At 35.1% G+C, this 15672-nt stretch overlaps 2 protein-coding genes across 2 annotated transcripts; one reads left to right on the plus strand and one right to left on the minus strand.

Annotated features, from left to right (window-relative positions):
* Positions 1–4715: 4715 nt before the first annotated feature.
* Positions 4716–5810, minus strand: LOC123665894. Its single transcript, XM_045600125.1, has one exon. It carries the CDS (start codon positions 5808–5810, stop codon positions 4716–4718), a length of 1095 nt encoding a protein of 364 aa, XP_045456081.1.
* A 1823-nt stretch (positions 5811–7633) lies between these two features.
* LOC123666198 lies at positions 7634–8644 on the plus strand. The gene is made up of 2 exons (XM_045600395.1): positions 7634–7939; positions 8060–8644. The coding sequence occupies exons 1-2, from the start codon at positions 7774–7776 to the stop codon at positions 8608–8610; spliced, it is 717 nt and encodes a 238-aa protein (XP_045456351.1). The 5' UTR covers positions 7634–7773; the 3' UTR covers positions 8611–8644.
* Positions 8645–15672: the final 7028 nt, after the last annotated feature.

Genomic DNA, 15672 nt, shown 5'->3' on the forward strand with positions numbered 1-15672 from the left:
GCATGTTTTTAAATGAATGGGCACTGACAGCTTAGTACATTTTTTTTACAAAAATCGCTCTTGAATTAGCATGATATGTTAAAAATTTGGGTTTAAAGTAGAGTAAAACCAATTTTTTTCTTCAAAAGCCTTAAATTTACATTAAAAACATGTTATTTAACGATAGCTCTAGTGTTCCGCAGTAATTACCAGTAATCAAAATGAAAAAATAATGGTATTTGTTAAAACTACAACCAAATTTGTAACAAGGGGTACAAATATCGTAAAAAAATAAAAATATTTCCGGAACCTTTGGGTAAAAATGGATAAAATTATAATATGTTATAGTAAATTACCTGGTTTATCGAACCCTTAACGGTGGACCACTATTTACGCCACACCCTGTATATTTAAAATGTTTCTGACGTTTACATTTATCGCAGCGATTTACGAAATCCGCGACATCTTTTTCCAATTTCGGCCAAAAGTAACGACGTTTTATATTACTTACCATACGACGTATACCGGCGTGACCACTACTCGGTAGTAAGTGGTAATCATTTAATATTACACGTTTCGTGTCGTGATCACTTATCACTTTTACACCTTTTAAAATATATAAACGCGGTCCGGACCAGTTAGGTGCAATGTCTATACTCTGACTTAAGTCTTTTATTAATGTGCTGTTCTCATCATTTTGTATTACATACACATTATCAATTTTTATTTTTCTACAGTAATCCGCCAACTTCCTTACAAAGGCATCTCGTGCGCATTGTAATCGGAAATATGGGTTTACTATTAAAATACCATTCGATGCATCATAATTAAATAAATTTTTATTTTGTCCTTTTAAGAACTTTAAACTTTTCCATTGTTTTTCATTTAAAAATCTTAGCTCAGTACACTCCTCTGGTTTTTTAAGCAACTCCATAACTCTTGGGTGATCAGTCCAATCGTTAGCAGTTCGCTCGGAAACCTCGGGGTTGTAATACGATAATAAACGCATGTCTCTAATAAGCGCGTCACAACTATCATACGAAGTAGACATTCGTAGTTTTGCATTTTCGTGTAATCTCGTCTTTAAAATAAATTTAATGAGCATTTGCTTACTTTCTATAGTGAGTGACGAGCTATACAACTCTATGGCATCTATCAAGGATTTGGTGACTTTTTCATCCCCGTTCATAATCGGTAATAAAGCGACAGCAGTTCGATAATCAAAAGACTCCATAGTTGCTTCGTTTTGAATTTCGACCGTACACTCAGCACTATAAGACTGAGAACTATATGACTTTGTACAAAATGTTTCTATCTCTATAAAAATATTTTGAATAAAATCACAGTATGATTGAATTTCTTGTAAAATATTACCACTAAATTGTTTATTTTCAATTTGTTCTGACAAAATGTTCATACATTCATCAAATTGACATTTTATTAAAGTAGCTTCATCTAACTTTCTTTTTAAAATATTTAACGTTCTTCTAGCATAACTAAGCTTTGTTAAATTTTCTTTAATATTTTTTAACTTATTATATATATCTTTAAGTTCATTTGCCATAACATATATTTATTTATTTATTTATTTATTTATGGACAGCCAGTAGCTAATACAACAAATCTTATATCTAATACTACACTAAATAACAAATAAGGTAGTTGTACAGCCTATGAAGGTGTCACAGCATGCTTAATTCTATGAAATTATTTCACTATTAACTAACTTTAACTATGCCTTAATCTATGAAATTAATTAAATAGGTATATTTTACTTACAATTTCTATTTTAACTTAATTTTTTATTAAACTCTCTTAAAAAGGTTAACACGCTCTTCCGGTAGCTCTGGACACTATCATTATAAATATCGACACTGCCACATAACTGGTTATAAGTCCTAATTAGTCTCACGGTTAAAGAGTGCTGCTTAAGTTTAGTTCTAGCAAAAGGCTGATAGAAAAGGCCAGAATCACGAGCCGCTCTCTTCAAAGCACCTCTTGGTACTCGCAGCTTAAAATCCTGTAACAGCACAGGACAATCGACAATGTTTCTGCAAATTTTAAAGAGGAACATCATGTCAAGCAATCCACGACGAACCAAGAGGCTATCCATTCCAAAATGTTTGAGGCGCTCAGTATAATTGTGAAGATTCTTATGGATCCCTTCAGAAAAAGCAAGATGTCTAAGGAACCTTTTTTGAACACGTTCAATTCGTAACTGATGTGTATTATAACCAGGTGTCCACACCACGCTAGAGTACTCGAGTATACTTCTTACATACGCATTATAAATAGCTATTTTAGTTTTTGAGTTTTTGAAAAATTTGCTATTCCTGATTATAAAACCTAACATTTTTGATGATTTCGTTACAATGGCATCTATGTGGGAATTAAACGTAAGTTTTGAATCAAAGAGGATACCCAAGTCTCTTATTGCATCTACCTCAACTATTGTACTGCCATCCAAATGATATTTAGATTGAATCTTAGCAATATTACGTGTAAATTTTATGTGATTACATTTTTTTATATTAAGTGACATATTATTTGTGGAGCACCAAGTAGAAATAGCATTGATATCCTCTTGTAGTAAGTCAATATCAGATAAAGCTTTTATGGTTTTACACAACTTTAAGTCGTCAGCAAATAAGAATGCACTACTATGTTTGACGTTATTAAGAATATCATTAACAAAAACGTTGAACAACCACGGGCCCAAATTCGAGCCCTGGGGTACTCCTGAAGTGACAGCGTAAGTTTGTGAGTGAAAACCTTTGACGACTACATACTGAGTTCTATTATGTAAGTAGGATTGAAACCAATTGTAAAGGGATCCCGTAACACCGTAATTAGTCAGTTTTGTAAGTAATAATCGTTGATTAACCCTATCGAAGGCTTTAGAAAAGTCCATGTACACTGCATCAACTTGTGAGCCGGCGTCAACAGCATTAACAAGTTCAGTGTGATATGTAGTCAGATTAGTCTTTGTAGAACGGTACTTCATAAATCCATGCTGTTGATTAACAAAAAACTGCTTTGAGTGGAACTTTAACTGTGGGAAAACTAATGCCTCAAATACCTTTGCAAAGGTTGACAAAATAGATATAGGCCTATAATTGGAAACATTACTTAAATCACCCGCCTTATGAATAGGCACTACCTTAGCTTCCTTCCATATAGTTGGAAAAATTCCACTCGATAGAGATTTATTAAAAATAATGAAAAGTGGTACACTGAGGGACTCATAACATCTGGATATAAAATAGGGAGATATTCCATCAGGGCCTGAGCCTTTGCTGTGGTCAAGATTTTTTAAATAATTTGTAATGGTGGGTAAAGATATATGTATACTGCTAATTGGAATTACATTGTCGTTTTTTACAATTAGTGCGTAGTTATAATTTTTAGTGTCAATAGAAAAAGTTGAGGAGAAAAAGGATGCAAATAAATTACATATATTAGAGCCATGCGATGCACTATTGCCATCCAGCGTCATTATTTCAGGAAATTCAACACTGCTGGAGCGTTTATTTTTCAAATATGTCCAAAAATACTTTGGATTTGCTTGAATGCTGCTCTCAATGTTGACAATGTAGTCCTCATAACAATTACGCGACAGTGTCTTACATCTTTTATCAAGAAGTTTTAAAGACAGTTGATCTAAAGGATTTCTGAAAACTTTATATTTGTGGCGGATTTTATTTTTTTCTTTTATGAGATTTATTAACTGCTTTGTGAACCATGGTGGATGTTTTCCTGTCTTTACTTTAATTTTAGGTACATGAATGTCTATTATTGTGGTTAATATTTCGTAAAATCTATTAGTTATATTTTCAACTGATTCGTATTCAGCAAACTCAACTGACCAATCTATTTTGTTTAGTTCGGTTAAAATAGGGTCATAATCTGCTTTATAAAAATTATTTTTCGTAATAGTACGATTAACCTTTAGATATGGACGTTCAGAAAAGTCTAAATATATATCAACTGGTACATATAATGGATCAACATTTGTTAAAATACTATTGGAAATCTCTACCCTGGTTTCAGTGATATTACTTAAAACTAAATCTAATATTTTACCCTTAAAATTAGTTACATTATTAAATTGAAATAGATTATTAAAGGATAAAAAATCAACCAGCAACTGTGCTAATGAGGAATTATTATATATTGTAGGAATACATACATTGCTAGTATCTGAATTACTCCAGCCTATGCAGCTTAAGTTAAAATCGCCCAGTAAACATACATTTTTAAAATTATGAGATACATTACAGAAATTTTCAAAAAAATGTTCGACCAGATTCTTATTAAGTGGGGGAGGAAGATATACTGCACATATTACTACACTTTCTCCATCGCTTAAATCTACTTGAACATAGAGATCTTCGCAATGGCTTTCAGATTTAGATAGTCGAGTGGAATGGAATCTATTCGAAACAGCCACAAGAACACCGCCGCCTTCTTTGTTAGGATGAAATCCGGTAGTTTCGCGATCTCTTCTGTAGACAGTATATCTATTATCAAATAATTCCACATCGTTTATTTTATCATTTAGCCACGTTTCACTAAGAACTAATATATCATAGTTAGTGCATGCAATATTACAAAGAAAATCATGTGTTTTTGTTCTTAGTCCCCTCACATTCTGGTAGTATACGATTAAGGAAAAAAATTCGAATTATAAAATGCTAAACACGTGCACATTAAATAAATTAGATTAACTTATTAAACTAGTTAGCCAAGTTTAGCCTATCCAAGACCTCCTGGTTTCTAACGTAGATGAATTGGGAGGATTCTGTCTTACGAATGAACACCTTTCCTTGCTTAATCCATACGAATTTGTAATCTTCTTTCTTGGCAAATTGCCTAGCCGCTGCGTGAAGTTTCTTGTTTTGGGGGGATAAATGTTCTAAGATATAGATGGGCTTTTTGTTTCCAGCGATTCCGATGTGACTGGTGTTGAGCTTGTCGTTCTGATGTTCCTTGTTGAATTTTATAGTGTTTGCCAGAAAGGTGTCTCGCAGTAAAGGAGTTCCGAGCTTAACAATAATGCTTCGCGGTCTTTGGTCCTCCCTGTTTAGTTTAGCAACTCTAGTGCAGTGGTGAATATCACTTTCTTTCAGATTAGCTGATACAACTTTTGAAATTTGCATTATTGTAGATATTAAATTTTCGTTTTTGTGCTCAGGAACACACTGGATCTCCAAGTTACTAGCACGATTATGTTGCTCCATTGCTTGTAAGCGTGTATTTAATTCATAAACTGTATTTGACAAGATCGTATTATCTTTCTGCACTTGTTTTAGTGATTCTTGGCATTTAATTAGCGCTGTCTTAGCAGTTTCATAGTTTTCATCTAAAAACTTTACACTGCTCTCAAGCGTGGAAATTTCACCTCTAATGGATTGAAATTCAGCTCGTACCATTTGTTGAAGGGATATTTCTAATTCACGCACCAATTCTGTCTTCATTAAAGAAAATTCCTCCTTAATAAGTGGTCTTATATTTTCCAATGTAATAGGCATGTCAGAGCTATCATCGTAATCCGTAGAAATAGCTTGCGAAAACTTCTTGCGAAGCGTTATATTGCTATCCACTTGGGGGGACACATCCTTGGCACTTGTTATTTCAGGAGAGTTTTGTTCCATTCCAGATCTTTCCGCCGGACGCAATGGGGTATTGCTATTATCAGTCTTAAGGCCGGCGCCCACTGACGGCGTGGCACGGCATGGCACGGCAGGTTGTGCAGAGGCAACCCGCGGCGTGCTGTAACATCCCGCGGCGTGCTGCGGCATCCCGTGGCGTTCCGTGGCATGCCGTGGCATCCTTCTGAAAGCCCAGTCACTCTGGCATCCATCAGTTTTGCTCCGCGCGTGTTCGATTTTGGTTGTGTCGTTATGGTTGACTGGGATTTAGTTTTAATAGCACTTCTAGCTGAAGATGAAGAGAGACAAATAAGAAGTGCTAATTTGACGAAAAGACAATTCTGGGTGCATAATTTATGGAGAACAAGATCTACAAATGGTGAATTCAGCAACTTGTTTAATGATTTGAGATACGACATGCGAAAATTCTATGATTATTACAGAATGGACTATGAAAAATTTGAAAAGTTAAGTCATTTGCTAAAATCGCATATAAAGAAAAACAAAACTAATTTTCGATCGCCTATACCTGTTACCGAGAGATTGTCTGTATGTTTAAGGTAAGTATATATTACATTACAATGATTCATATACCAACGCGTAATACATACAGCTTCCCAGCTAACTTGTTCTAGCTATTATATATTACAATCTAAGTTATGGTATGTGGATAGCTGTTTGTCATTAAGGTAATTGTATAAGGGTATTCTGTGTTCGCGCTCATGGAAGCAAGACATGCGCTCATGAGCGGCAGGTGACACCACGGAGCATTTACTAATATTAAATTAAAAGTCTTGATATATTTAGTAATTATTTATTTTTATAATCAGCTATCTACCACAACTGCTACATGGTGGCACTTGACCATCAATCCAGTTGTGTACCTACAGTACATTATGACAAAAATGAAAGTATTATAAAATTTTATGAATTTTCATAGTCCGCCAATTCACTATTGGAGTTATTGTCATGTATATCATTATTATTATGACGTCTGGATATAGCAGTAGGTATGTATTCTATATGTGTAGCACCATAGTTTGGTTCGGTGTTATATTGTTGTTCGGCCTTACTAAATGAACAAAAATTGTGTAAAGGATTTGATCTTTCGATTATTGTATTATGGGTTCTGGCAACAGAAGTTGGTACGTATTGCTGAGATGAATGTAATTCATTTGAAATATCGAATCCTGAACTTGATGTTGAAGGGCGACTTGGCTGCACAACTGAAGTTAACTCCACATTTTCCAAATGCTTTATTTCTGCATCAGTAACAATATGTAAAACATCGCGTTTTATTTCAGCTTGTAATTTTGGTGACAAAGTCTTCGCTGTTGCCGCCATTGCCTGAAAAAATATCTCCATAGGATGTTGTTCCTTTTTTTGGTTTTCAATGTATTTTTTTAATATTTCTGCTGTTGTTTCCGTATGCTGTGCTTCCGATGACATGTATGATCGCTGACGATCATGTCTAACTGGTCTAGAATCTGATGCCTGTGATAAAAACGACATTGGAGATATAGGTGATTGTGCTCCAGGAAAAGGAACAGTTGATGCTGTTTCGGGAGGTTGTGTATTTTCAATATGCTGCGTATCTTCGGAAAGCTGTGTATCTTCGGAAGAAGAGTCTAAATTTGAGAGCTGAGGTCTATCTTGAAAAAACTTTTGCAGAAATTCAAGTTCCTTTTCAAATTTAATTGGTCGTCTCTTTTTGGCAGCGTCACCGCTTTTGTACACCCTGTTTTTTAAGGCTTTTCTATAATTGTTACGAAGGCAGCTCCACGCCTTCTGGCATTCTTCATCTGTAACAAGAATGAAGTATTTCAAATAACACACGCTTTTTAAGTCGTTTACTAAAGCCGGGTCCAGACATGTATCATTTGCACGATCCGATCACCGTATTCGTATCCTCGATGCGTATCATGATCGCATATGTATGTATGTAATGATCATGATCATGATCGCATATGTGGACGGGTAATGACGCGTTTACCCGTCCACATATGCGATCATGATACGCGGATACGGTGATCGGATCGTGCAAATAATACATGTCTAGACCCGGCTTAATGATTTTTTTTTGTTTTGTTACAGGTATTTAATTACAGGAGCTTCTTTTAAGTCTTTAGCTTTTAGCTATCGTATGGGATTCACTACCGTGCGTAATATAGTCCACGAAACCTGTAAAGCAATATTTACTGTATTAAGGTCGACTGCATTGCCGAAACCCACGAGCCAACAATGGCAGTCAATTGCAACCGACTTTGATAAATTTTGGAATTTTCCTAACTGCATTGGGGCAATAGATGGTAAGCATTTCAAGATTAGAGCTCCTAATAACAGTGGAAGTATGTATATCAACTACAAGAAGTTTTTTAGCATCGTTTTATTAGCTGTCGTGGATGCAAAATACAAATTTGTGATTGTAGATGTCGGAGCATATGGTCGAAATAGCGATGGCGGTATACTCCAAAGCTCTAAATTTGGTTCGAAACTACGTAATGGGTTTTTATGCATACCACCGGAAAAGGCTTTACCACATTCAACTCAAAAATTACCCCACGTATTTGTCGCCGATGAAGCCTTTCCACTAACAGAAAATATTATGAGACCATACCCCTCACATCTTTTAAATGATGAAAAAAAAAGGATATTCAATTATCGCTTAAGTAGAGCACGGCGTATTGTAGAAAATGCTTTTGGGATGTTACAAGAAAGATTTGAATTATTTCAAAAAGGTATAAAAGTTCAACCAAAGTACATTAACAACATCATACTAGCAAGCACGTGTTTGCATAACTTTATCATTGATGGTCATTCTATGGAGGCGCTTAGCTCTAATACTAATAATGCAATCGATAGAACCAATGATACAGTGTTCAACAATCTCGAAGGGATGGTTGTAAGAGATTGTTTCACGGAATATTTTTCTAATGTTGGTAACGTGTACTGGCAAAATAAAATTGTTAATAGATGTTAGCTTCTATTTTTGACAATAAATAAGTAAAAAATAACTTACGGGTTTTATTCATTTCTTCTGCAATTTTCAGCCATGCGTTCCTTTTCATATGTTGATCCATGTAGAAACGGGAGGACACATTGTAGATACACTCATGCGAACGAACCAGATTAATAAGCTTTTCTTCATCCATTTTTCCGTATTTTACGTGAAAGTAATATTATTATATCGCGTACGCACGTGCTAATCACTTTTCATGCGCAGTCAGTGTTGTGAGAGACAGACATAAAATGGCGCGCGCCAGTGTGTTTTCTCCCTCCCTTGCCCCCGCGCACAGACCGGACTGCGCCCCACCGAAATGCTGCACAAGTTTCAACCTTATTTCAACTATCTAGCAATCATAATTCCTCGACCCCAAAGTGACCCACACGTCTCGCGGGATGCAATGGCGCGCCGCGTCATCCCGTGGAATGAAAAAGCAAGACACGTCATGCCGCCGCATTCTGTGGCGTGTCGTGTCATGCCGCAGTATCCTGCGGCACGTTGCGGCATCGTGGTACCAAAATAAAGTAACATAAATTCTAAACTCATTGAAATAAGGTTCAAAATAACTTAATTAGTGTTAAAATCCTTTGCTATGACGCACCGTGCCGTGCCGGCAATGGGCGCCGGCCTTTAGGTTGCTTAGCTCGACAATCAGGGCATTTCCAATTGGTTTTATTGGTGACGTTCATCAAATTAAATCCTTTTTCAGATATATTCGCGCAATTAAGGTCATATCTTAATTTGTAAAAGGCACAATTTAAGTAATTTTTATTTAGGATTTTACTGCGACATCCCGCGCAAACACCAGACGAAAAGGACATTTTCTTCAGAAGTAACAAAAATATATAAAAATAAAAAAAATAATAAAAAAAATATTTCCAATTATTATTATTGTTGTGCAGCAGAAATGCAGTGATGTAAGTGCTAAGTTGTAATGCGCCTTTCTATGTGTGCGTAGCGATAAGCAGCGAGTGCCGTGCGGGTTGCGCAGGTCAGTTATATGCAGGGCAGTAATATTCGTTGAGTAAAAAACTTAAAATATTTATCGCGAGTACTCACTCGTTTTGGAAAATTCCCTGTAGATCCAATAAGTATCTTGTAGTTCACTTAAATGCCTTTCCGATGATATATTATTTAAGTTGAAGAGGTTGTTATTTACACTGTTTAAGAATTATTTAGCCGGAGCAACGAAATGAACGAATAAAAAAAATATATTTATATAAAATTAAAATATTAATTAATTATAAAAATAAAAGTAAAATAAAAGCAGGCTAAAATTAGGTCCCCTCTTAATTAATTAATTTAACGACAGAACTCTCATCACTGCACTTTTCACTGAATGATTTTTGGTTTTTACGATAACAAATCACTCATCACTTACTGCTCGGGAGTCTCATACCGGCTTCCTGGCGGTGGTGCTCGGGCTCCTGGCGTTGCTGGCGGCACTCGTAGCAGACACGAGCCTCCGGCGTAAATCGTCGGAATGACCTTCTGAGGTTTTGGGCTAAAACCTCATTATGAATCCAGGAATAATGGCATCTTTGGTATAGCCGAAGCCGAATTTGAAGCGCCACTATTTTGAGTAATAAAAACGTCTTCTTTCTGAATATCTGACCGACACATCGCGAAAACTTAATAAAACTGTTAATTTTTTAAGAATTTAAAATTTCGCGACCGGACTAGGCAGCCCGTCTCGGATGGCAGGGTCGCCATGTAAGGTTATGTAATCGGAGATATGAAAACGACTCGATCTATTCTAATCTGATTTATTACTGAACTATCTCAAACATTACACATTATTATATAAGTACTTATTAAGGCACTCTTACGCTACTACTACATATAACATCTATATAACATTTACTTACACACTACAGGACATAGGCTACTTTTTAATGCGAAAAAAAGGGTGTAAGGGGTTGAAAGGTGGGGATGAAAATTTGTATGGAAGTATAATCTATAATGTTTGTGTGTTTCGTAACTGTCAAACATTTTCAAAAGTTTTCTTTCTTTCTTTCTTTTACAAATGAATCAAATACAAAAAATAAGGAAAAAAAATTTAATTGATTGGTCTCATTGAAACAAACATTCCAGATTATTCTGTCAATCCAATTAATATTTTCGTCACGAAAGTGTAAAAGATATGTTTTATATATCTTAATCTGTACTAGTCTATACTAATATTATTAACCTGAAAGTTGGTTTGTTTGTTTGTTTAAACGCGCTAATCTCAAGAACTAATGATTCGAATTGAAAAATTCCTCTGAGGTGGAAAGCCTATTTAAAGAAGAAGGTTATGCTTTAAGAAGAAGGAAGGCTATTTTTTGTCTCAAATCAACGCGGGTAAAACCGCGGGGCACAGCTAGTGTTATATAAATGAATTAAATACAGTAGTAGGTACATTAAATGAAACTAACATTCAAATAAATAAATAAAAATTGCATAATATTTTTGCTTTTTTTTTTCAGGAAAAGTAGTACAATAGCGGTGGAAAACATCAGAGCTTGTTTTTCAAGAGAACTGCGAGAGCAAAAAAGTACAAAGTCTGGCCAAGCCGACAAAAAACGTAAAACATATAGATATTATGAAAAACTTTTATTTCTCCTCCCGAGTATGGAAACGAGAGATTGTATGGGAAACTCTATACCTAATGCTGATAAAGACGATGAAGATAAATCAGAGGAAGAAGATGAAGCATCAGATATAAATAAGCCAGAACGTAAGAAGAAGAAAGGTGAAGGAAAGAAATCATATGAGGATCGACTCATAGATATTTTAGAACAGAAAAGGGCTAGCGATGTCAAACTTGTTGCAGCATTAGAAAAGAAAAATGAACCTGATAGTAACGATAGTGAAAAATGTTTTGCACTCTCTCTTGTCCCTTTATTGAAAGCTGTTCCTGAAAAAAACAAGATAAATGTTCAAATTAAAATATTACAAATTTTTTGCGATGTTCAAAATCAGCAAACTCGATGTCAAACGTCGCACTATTCACAACATCTTCAGGGAAGACAAGTTTTGAGACCAATTATAAATCAACCGTCAACATCACTTAACTATTCCGGTAGTAGCTATCAACGAATTCAAAGCATCACATGATCACACGGTCCAATAGTTCTCTGTCGTTACCGTCTTCAAGTCCTCGTCCTCAACAGCAATATGACCAGCATTCTGTATCATTACCACCTCCCAGCCCTCAAACCCCATCCTGCATTATATTATCATCTCCTGAAGTATCTCTGTCTAGTCTTCAAAATGCAAATACACCATCACCTGTATATAGTGAGAGTATTCAGTCACTGGTGTCAAACTTCACATATGAATCCGGAGATTCTGAAGAAATATACGACATTTGTAATGAATATGGCATTAATCAAACTAAATAACTTTTTTAAAATAAAAATTGTGATAATTGTTTTCCTTTTACCGCCTACTTCATTTCACTATTCACGCGGAGGATAAAAAGTATTGGATTCACCCACTTTGGAGTGATAGGCTGATAAGTGGAAAGTTCTACACCATGTTTGCTAACCTACGTACATATCCAGACAAATTTTTTCGGTACTTCCGAATGAGTGTCACAAGCTTTGATGAATTATTACTTTTGTTGAAGCCTACTATTACTTACAAAAACACAAGGATGAGATTATCCATCCCAGCTGAAGAGAGATTAGCTGTAACATTAAGGTGAGTAAAATAAAAAAAAAAATGTTTAAAAAAAGTTTTTGAGGTTTATTCTATACTTAATAGTACTGTGTGGTTATGGCAATAAAGAATATAGCCACCCCCTCTTTTCCCGTGTGTGTCGTAAGAGGCGACTAAGGGATAACACAGTTCCACTACCACCTTGGAACTTAAAAAGCCGACCGATGGCGGGATAACCATCCAACTGCTTGCTCTGAAGCCGGCTGTACACAAGGGCCAAGGTGTTGGGCCAAGGTGTTGGGCCAACGTGTTGGGCCAACGTGTAGAGAGCTACTTGGCGGTATGTTGGCTTAATTGGTCTAGTTGGCGCCAACATTGGTAGGCCATCCGAATAGTGTCGGTTTTTAGTGCACACATCAAAAGGATCTTGGCGCGCTCCGCAAACAGCGTTCACACGTTGGTGTCTTGTTCAGTTCGTTGTTACTCGTCAGCGGAGACAGTATCGTTGCGCGTGAGTGAAATTTACGTTCCCATGTTCCGATAGCGATGGCGGCGCCGGTGTGGACAAGTAATGAGGTTTTACAATTCATAGAATTGTATCGACATGAAGGAATAATTTGGAATCCACAGCATGATCTACATAAAAATAAAACCAAAGTAAGTTTTTAAACATATTTTTTATTAAAAAAATTCCATTAACAGTTACCTCCTATTTGTTTGACATTGTATTGTGTACAATGTAATCTGCTTGTTGTGGTGTTTCCAAAAATGTTTTATACTTTTTCTATAATGTAGGTATATGTAAAAGTTGTGTGGTTAACTTACAACTTGTCAATAGCGCCTGAATTATTTCTAAATGATTTTACTTATTGCGAACTGAAGGCTCTTCCAGATGATACAATTATGAAGCCTGTTTTTTTTGTGGGCAATTTCTTGTATTTGTATATATATCGACTCGCTTCTGGAAGGGCCCCAGGGGCAGGTCATTTAAACAATTTCTATTATTCATAATGAACTATTTTATATTTCAGGTTAATGATGCGTGGATTCGCATAGCGGATAAAAATAATATACCTGTTAATGAATTGAAGAAGAAAATAGAGTCATTAATGACAACATTCAGAATGCATCACAAAAAGAAAACTCAATCAATAAAATCAGGAATGGGTGAAGATGAACGATATGATTGTATTTGGCCGTATTTCGAGCCTCTCTAAGCTTTTTTTTAAAAGATGTCTATGTATGCTCCAGTGTGATTAACACTGAGGAAAAGATTATACAGGTAAACAATATTTTAATTTCACAAGATCTTAGTGGTCTCTATTTCTAAAAAAGTAATTCATAAAATCCAATCTTATTTGTGTCGCAGTATGCGGCGGTCTAAGCGGTACACTTAATAATGGTAAAAACGAACTATCTCCATTATTTCTCCATGAACCTGGCCGCACTAGATCTTCATTTTGATAAATATCGAATGAAACAGGAGGTGAATAAATATTCTGTGAAGAAGTACTTTTTCTCAAAAAATTATGTAGATATAGACATGTCATTGGTACAGGGTGGACCTCGCGATACAAGGTTCAACCGCACTAGATCTGGCTGGTTTGACTCCACTGTGTTTGAAGATTACTTCAAAACAATTGTTTTGAATTGGGCAACCTCTTCACCTGGTAAAAAAGTCATAGTATGTGACAATTTATTAAGCCATTTAAATGTGAGTGTCATCGAATTGTGCGAGCGTCACAACATACAATTTGTTTTTATTCCATCGAACTCCACACACATAACCCAGCCTCTCGATGTAGCTTTTTTTGCACCACTTAAAAAGATGTGGCGATCAATATTACTTCAGTACAAAATGGAAAACCCTAACCAAAATAGTTTAAATAAAAACCATTTTTCAAAATTATTAAAATCTCTAGTCGAAAAAATCCAGTTAAATCAATATAAAAATATTAAAAGCGGATTTAAGGCTACTAGGATCTGCCCATTCAACCCAAGGGAAGTACTAAAACGTTTACCAGAGTATCAAGAAGATCTGTCATCGTGTGGCATCGATAACGCATTACTTGAGTATCTGAAACGGATCAGACAGCCAAATCCAATGAATATAAGAAGAAACAAAAAAATTATAACAGAACCAGGGAAATCAGTTACAGTCAGTGATTTTATGCAGGCTCCTAATTCAAATGGCCTCCATCCTTCGAAATCTAGTGTGCGAGATCGTGTCAAACCTTCCAACAATAAAACGAGAGTAACAAAACAAAAACGTGACACACGTGACCAGTTCGATAATTTCAACGAAAATGTCAATTATGAGAAAGAATATATTTTAATAAATGAGAAAACAGGTCTTATGGAAATAACAGAAAATACTGACGTTGTTCATGAAGCTGAGTTATTAGTGATTGCGAACAGAGATCAAGACAGGCCAAAGAAGGTGGTCGTTCTGTCTGATATTAACCTTTCAAAGAAAAAAAAAACACTGCATTAATTTCTAAAAACAAACCTATAATTTTAAACGAAATTGATAAAAATTTCGACATTTTTTCGAATGTATGTAATTCAAAAAGCACCACAAATTTTCCGTTAAAAGAATATTTTAATGGAAGTTATAAAAATTTAAACATAAAGGAACAGTTTGATATTGGAGATAAAGTATTGGTTAGATACTAAATGTCACACATATGGAAATATTACGTAGGAATAATAGAAAATATTGATTTTGACAGAAAAACTTTTACTATAATATTCTACAAATGTGTCAGAAGAAAGGGTCATATAAAATTTATAATACCAAAACGTCAAGATCGGGATATTACCATACCTGAAGATTCTATCGTTAAAATCATTGAAATGTTACAAATTAATGAAATTCCTGAAGAATATATTTTGATGTCTGAGGAAGACGTTATTTACTTTTAGTTGAATACTTGTGTTAATTACTGTGCTTGAAGAAGACCTCTTAACAGCTGAGAGAGTCATATTTCATGCTAAAATTGTAATAATCGTAAGTGCTATATAAAGTTGTTGAAACTAAGATAATTAAAGTTGATTGATATAAAACATTTTTTTTTGTCAAAGGGCACCTATTTGATTTAAATTTTGGTCATACGTACCTAACCTAAGTCAATTTATTTTGACAATCCTAAATCTAAAAATTATTTGTATGAAAACCAGAAAAAATTATTGGGTAACATTGGCCAGTGCGCTGTACAGGTAAATTCGTAACTTTTTGTGATTAATATCTGTTAACCGTCATCTTTGGCCAGTTTCCTATTATAGTTCTTAATTATGCGACTGTAGAGGCGATAGTTCAAGAGTTATAAGCAGTGGCTAACGTTGGCAGAATGTAGAGGTAATTTTGGTTACCTATAAAAATTCTGTTTTGGC

This window comes from Melitaea cinxia, chromosome 25 (assembly GCF_905220565.1).
Source record: "Melitaea cinxia chromosome 25, ilMelCinx1.1, whole genome shotgun sequence".
In the NCBI taxonomy this organism is placed as follows: domain Eukaryota; kingdom Metazoa; phylum Arthropoda; class Insecta; order Lepidoptera; family Nymphalidae; genus Melitaea; species Melitaea cinxia.

Excerpts from the sequence above, each read along its gene's own strand:
- LOC123665894 (XM_045600125.1), bottom strand. The coding sequence starts at position 5,810 with ATGCCACGGCATGCCACGGAACGCCACGGGATGCCGCAGCACGCCGCG.
- LOC123666198 (XM_045600395.1), top strand. The coding sequence starts at position 7,774 with ATGGGATTCACTACCGTGCGTAATATAGTCCACGAAACCTGTAAAGCA. Across the intron at positions 7,940-8,059 it reads CTGCATTGGGGCAATAGATG|ATGTCGGAGCATATGGTCGA; the intron begins GTAAGCATTTCA and ends TTGTGATTGTAG.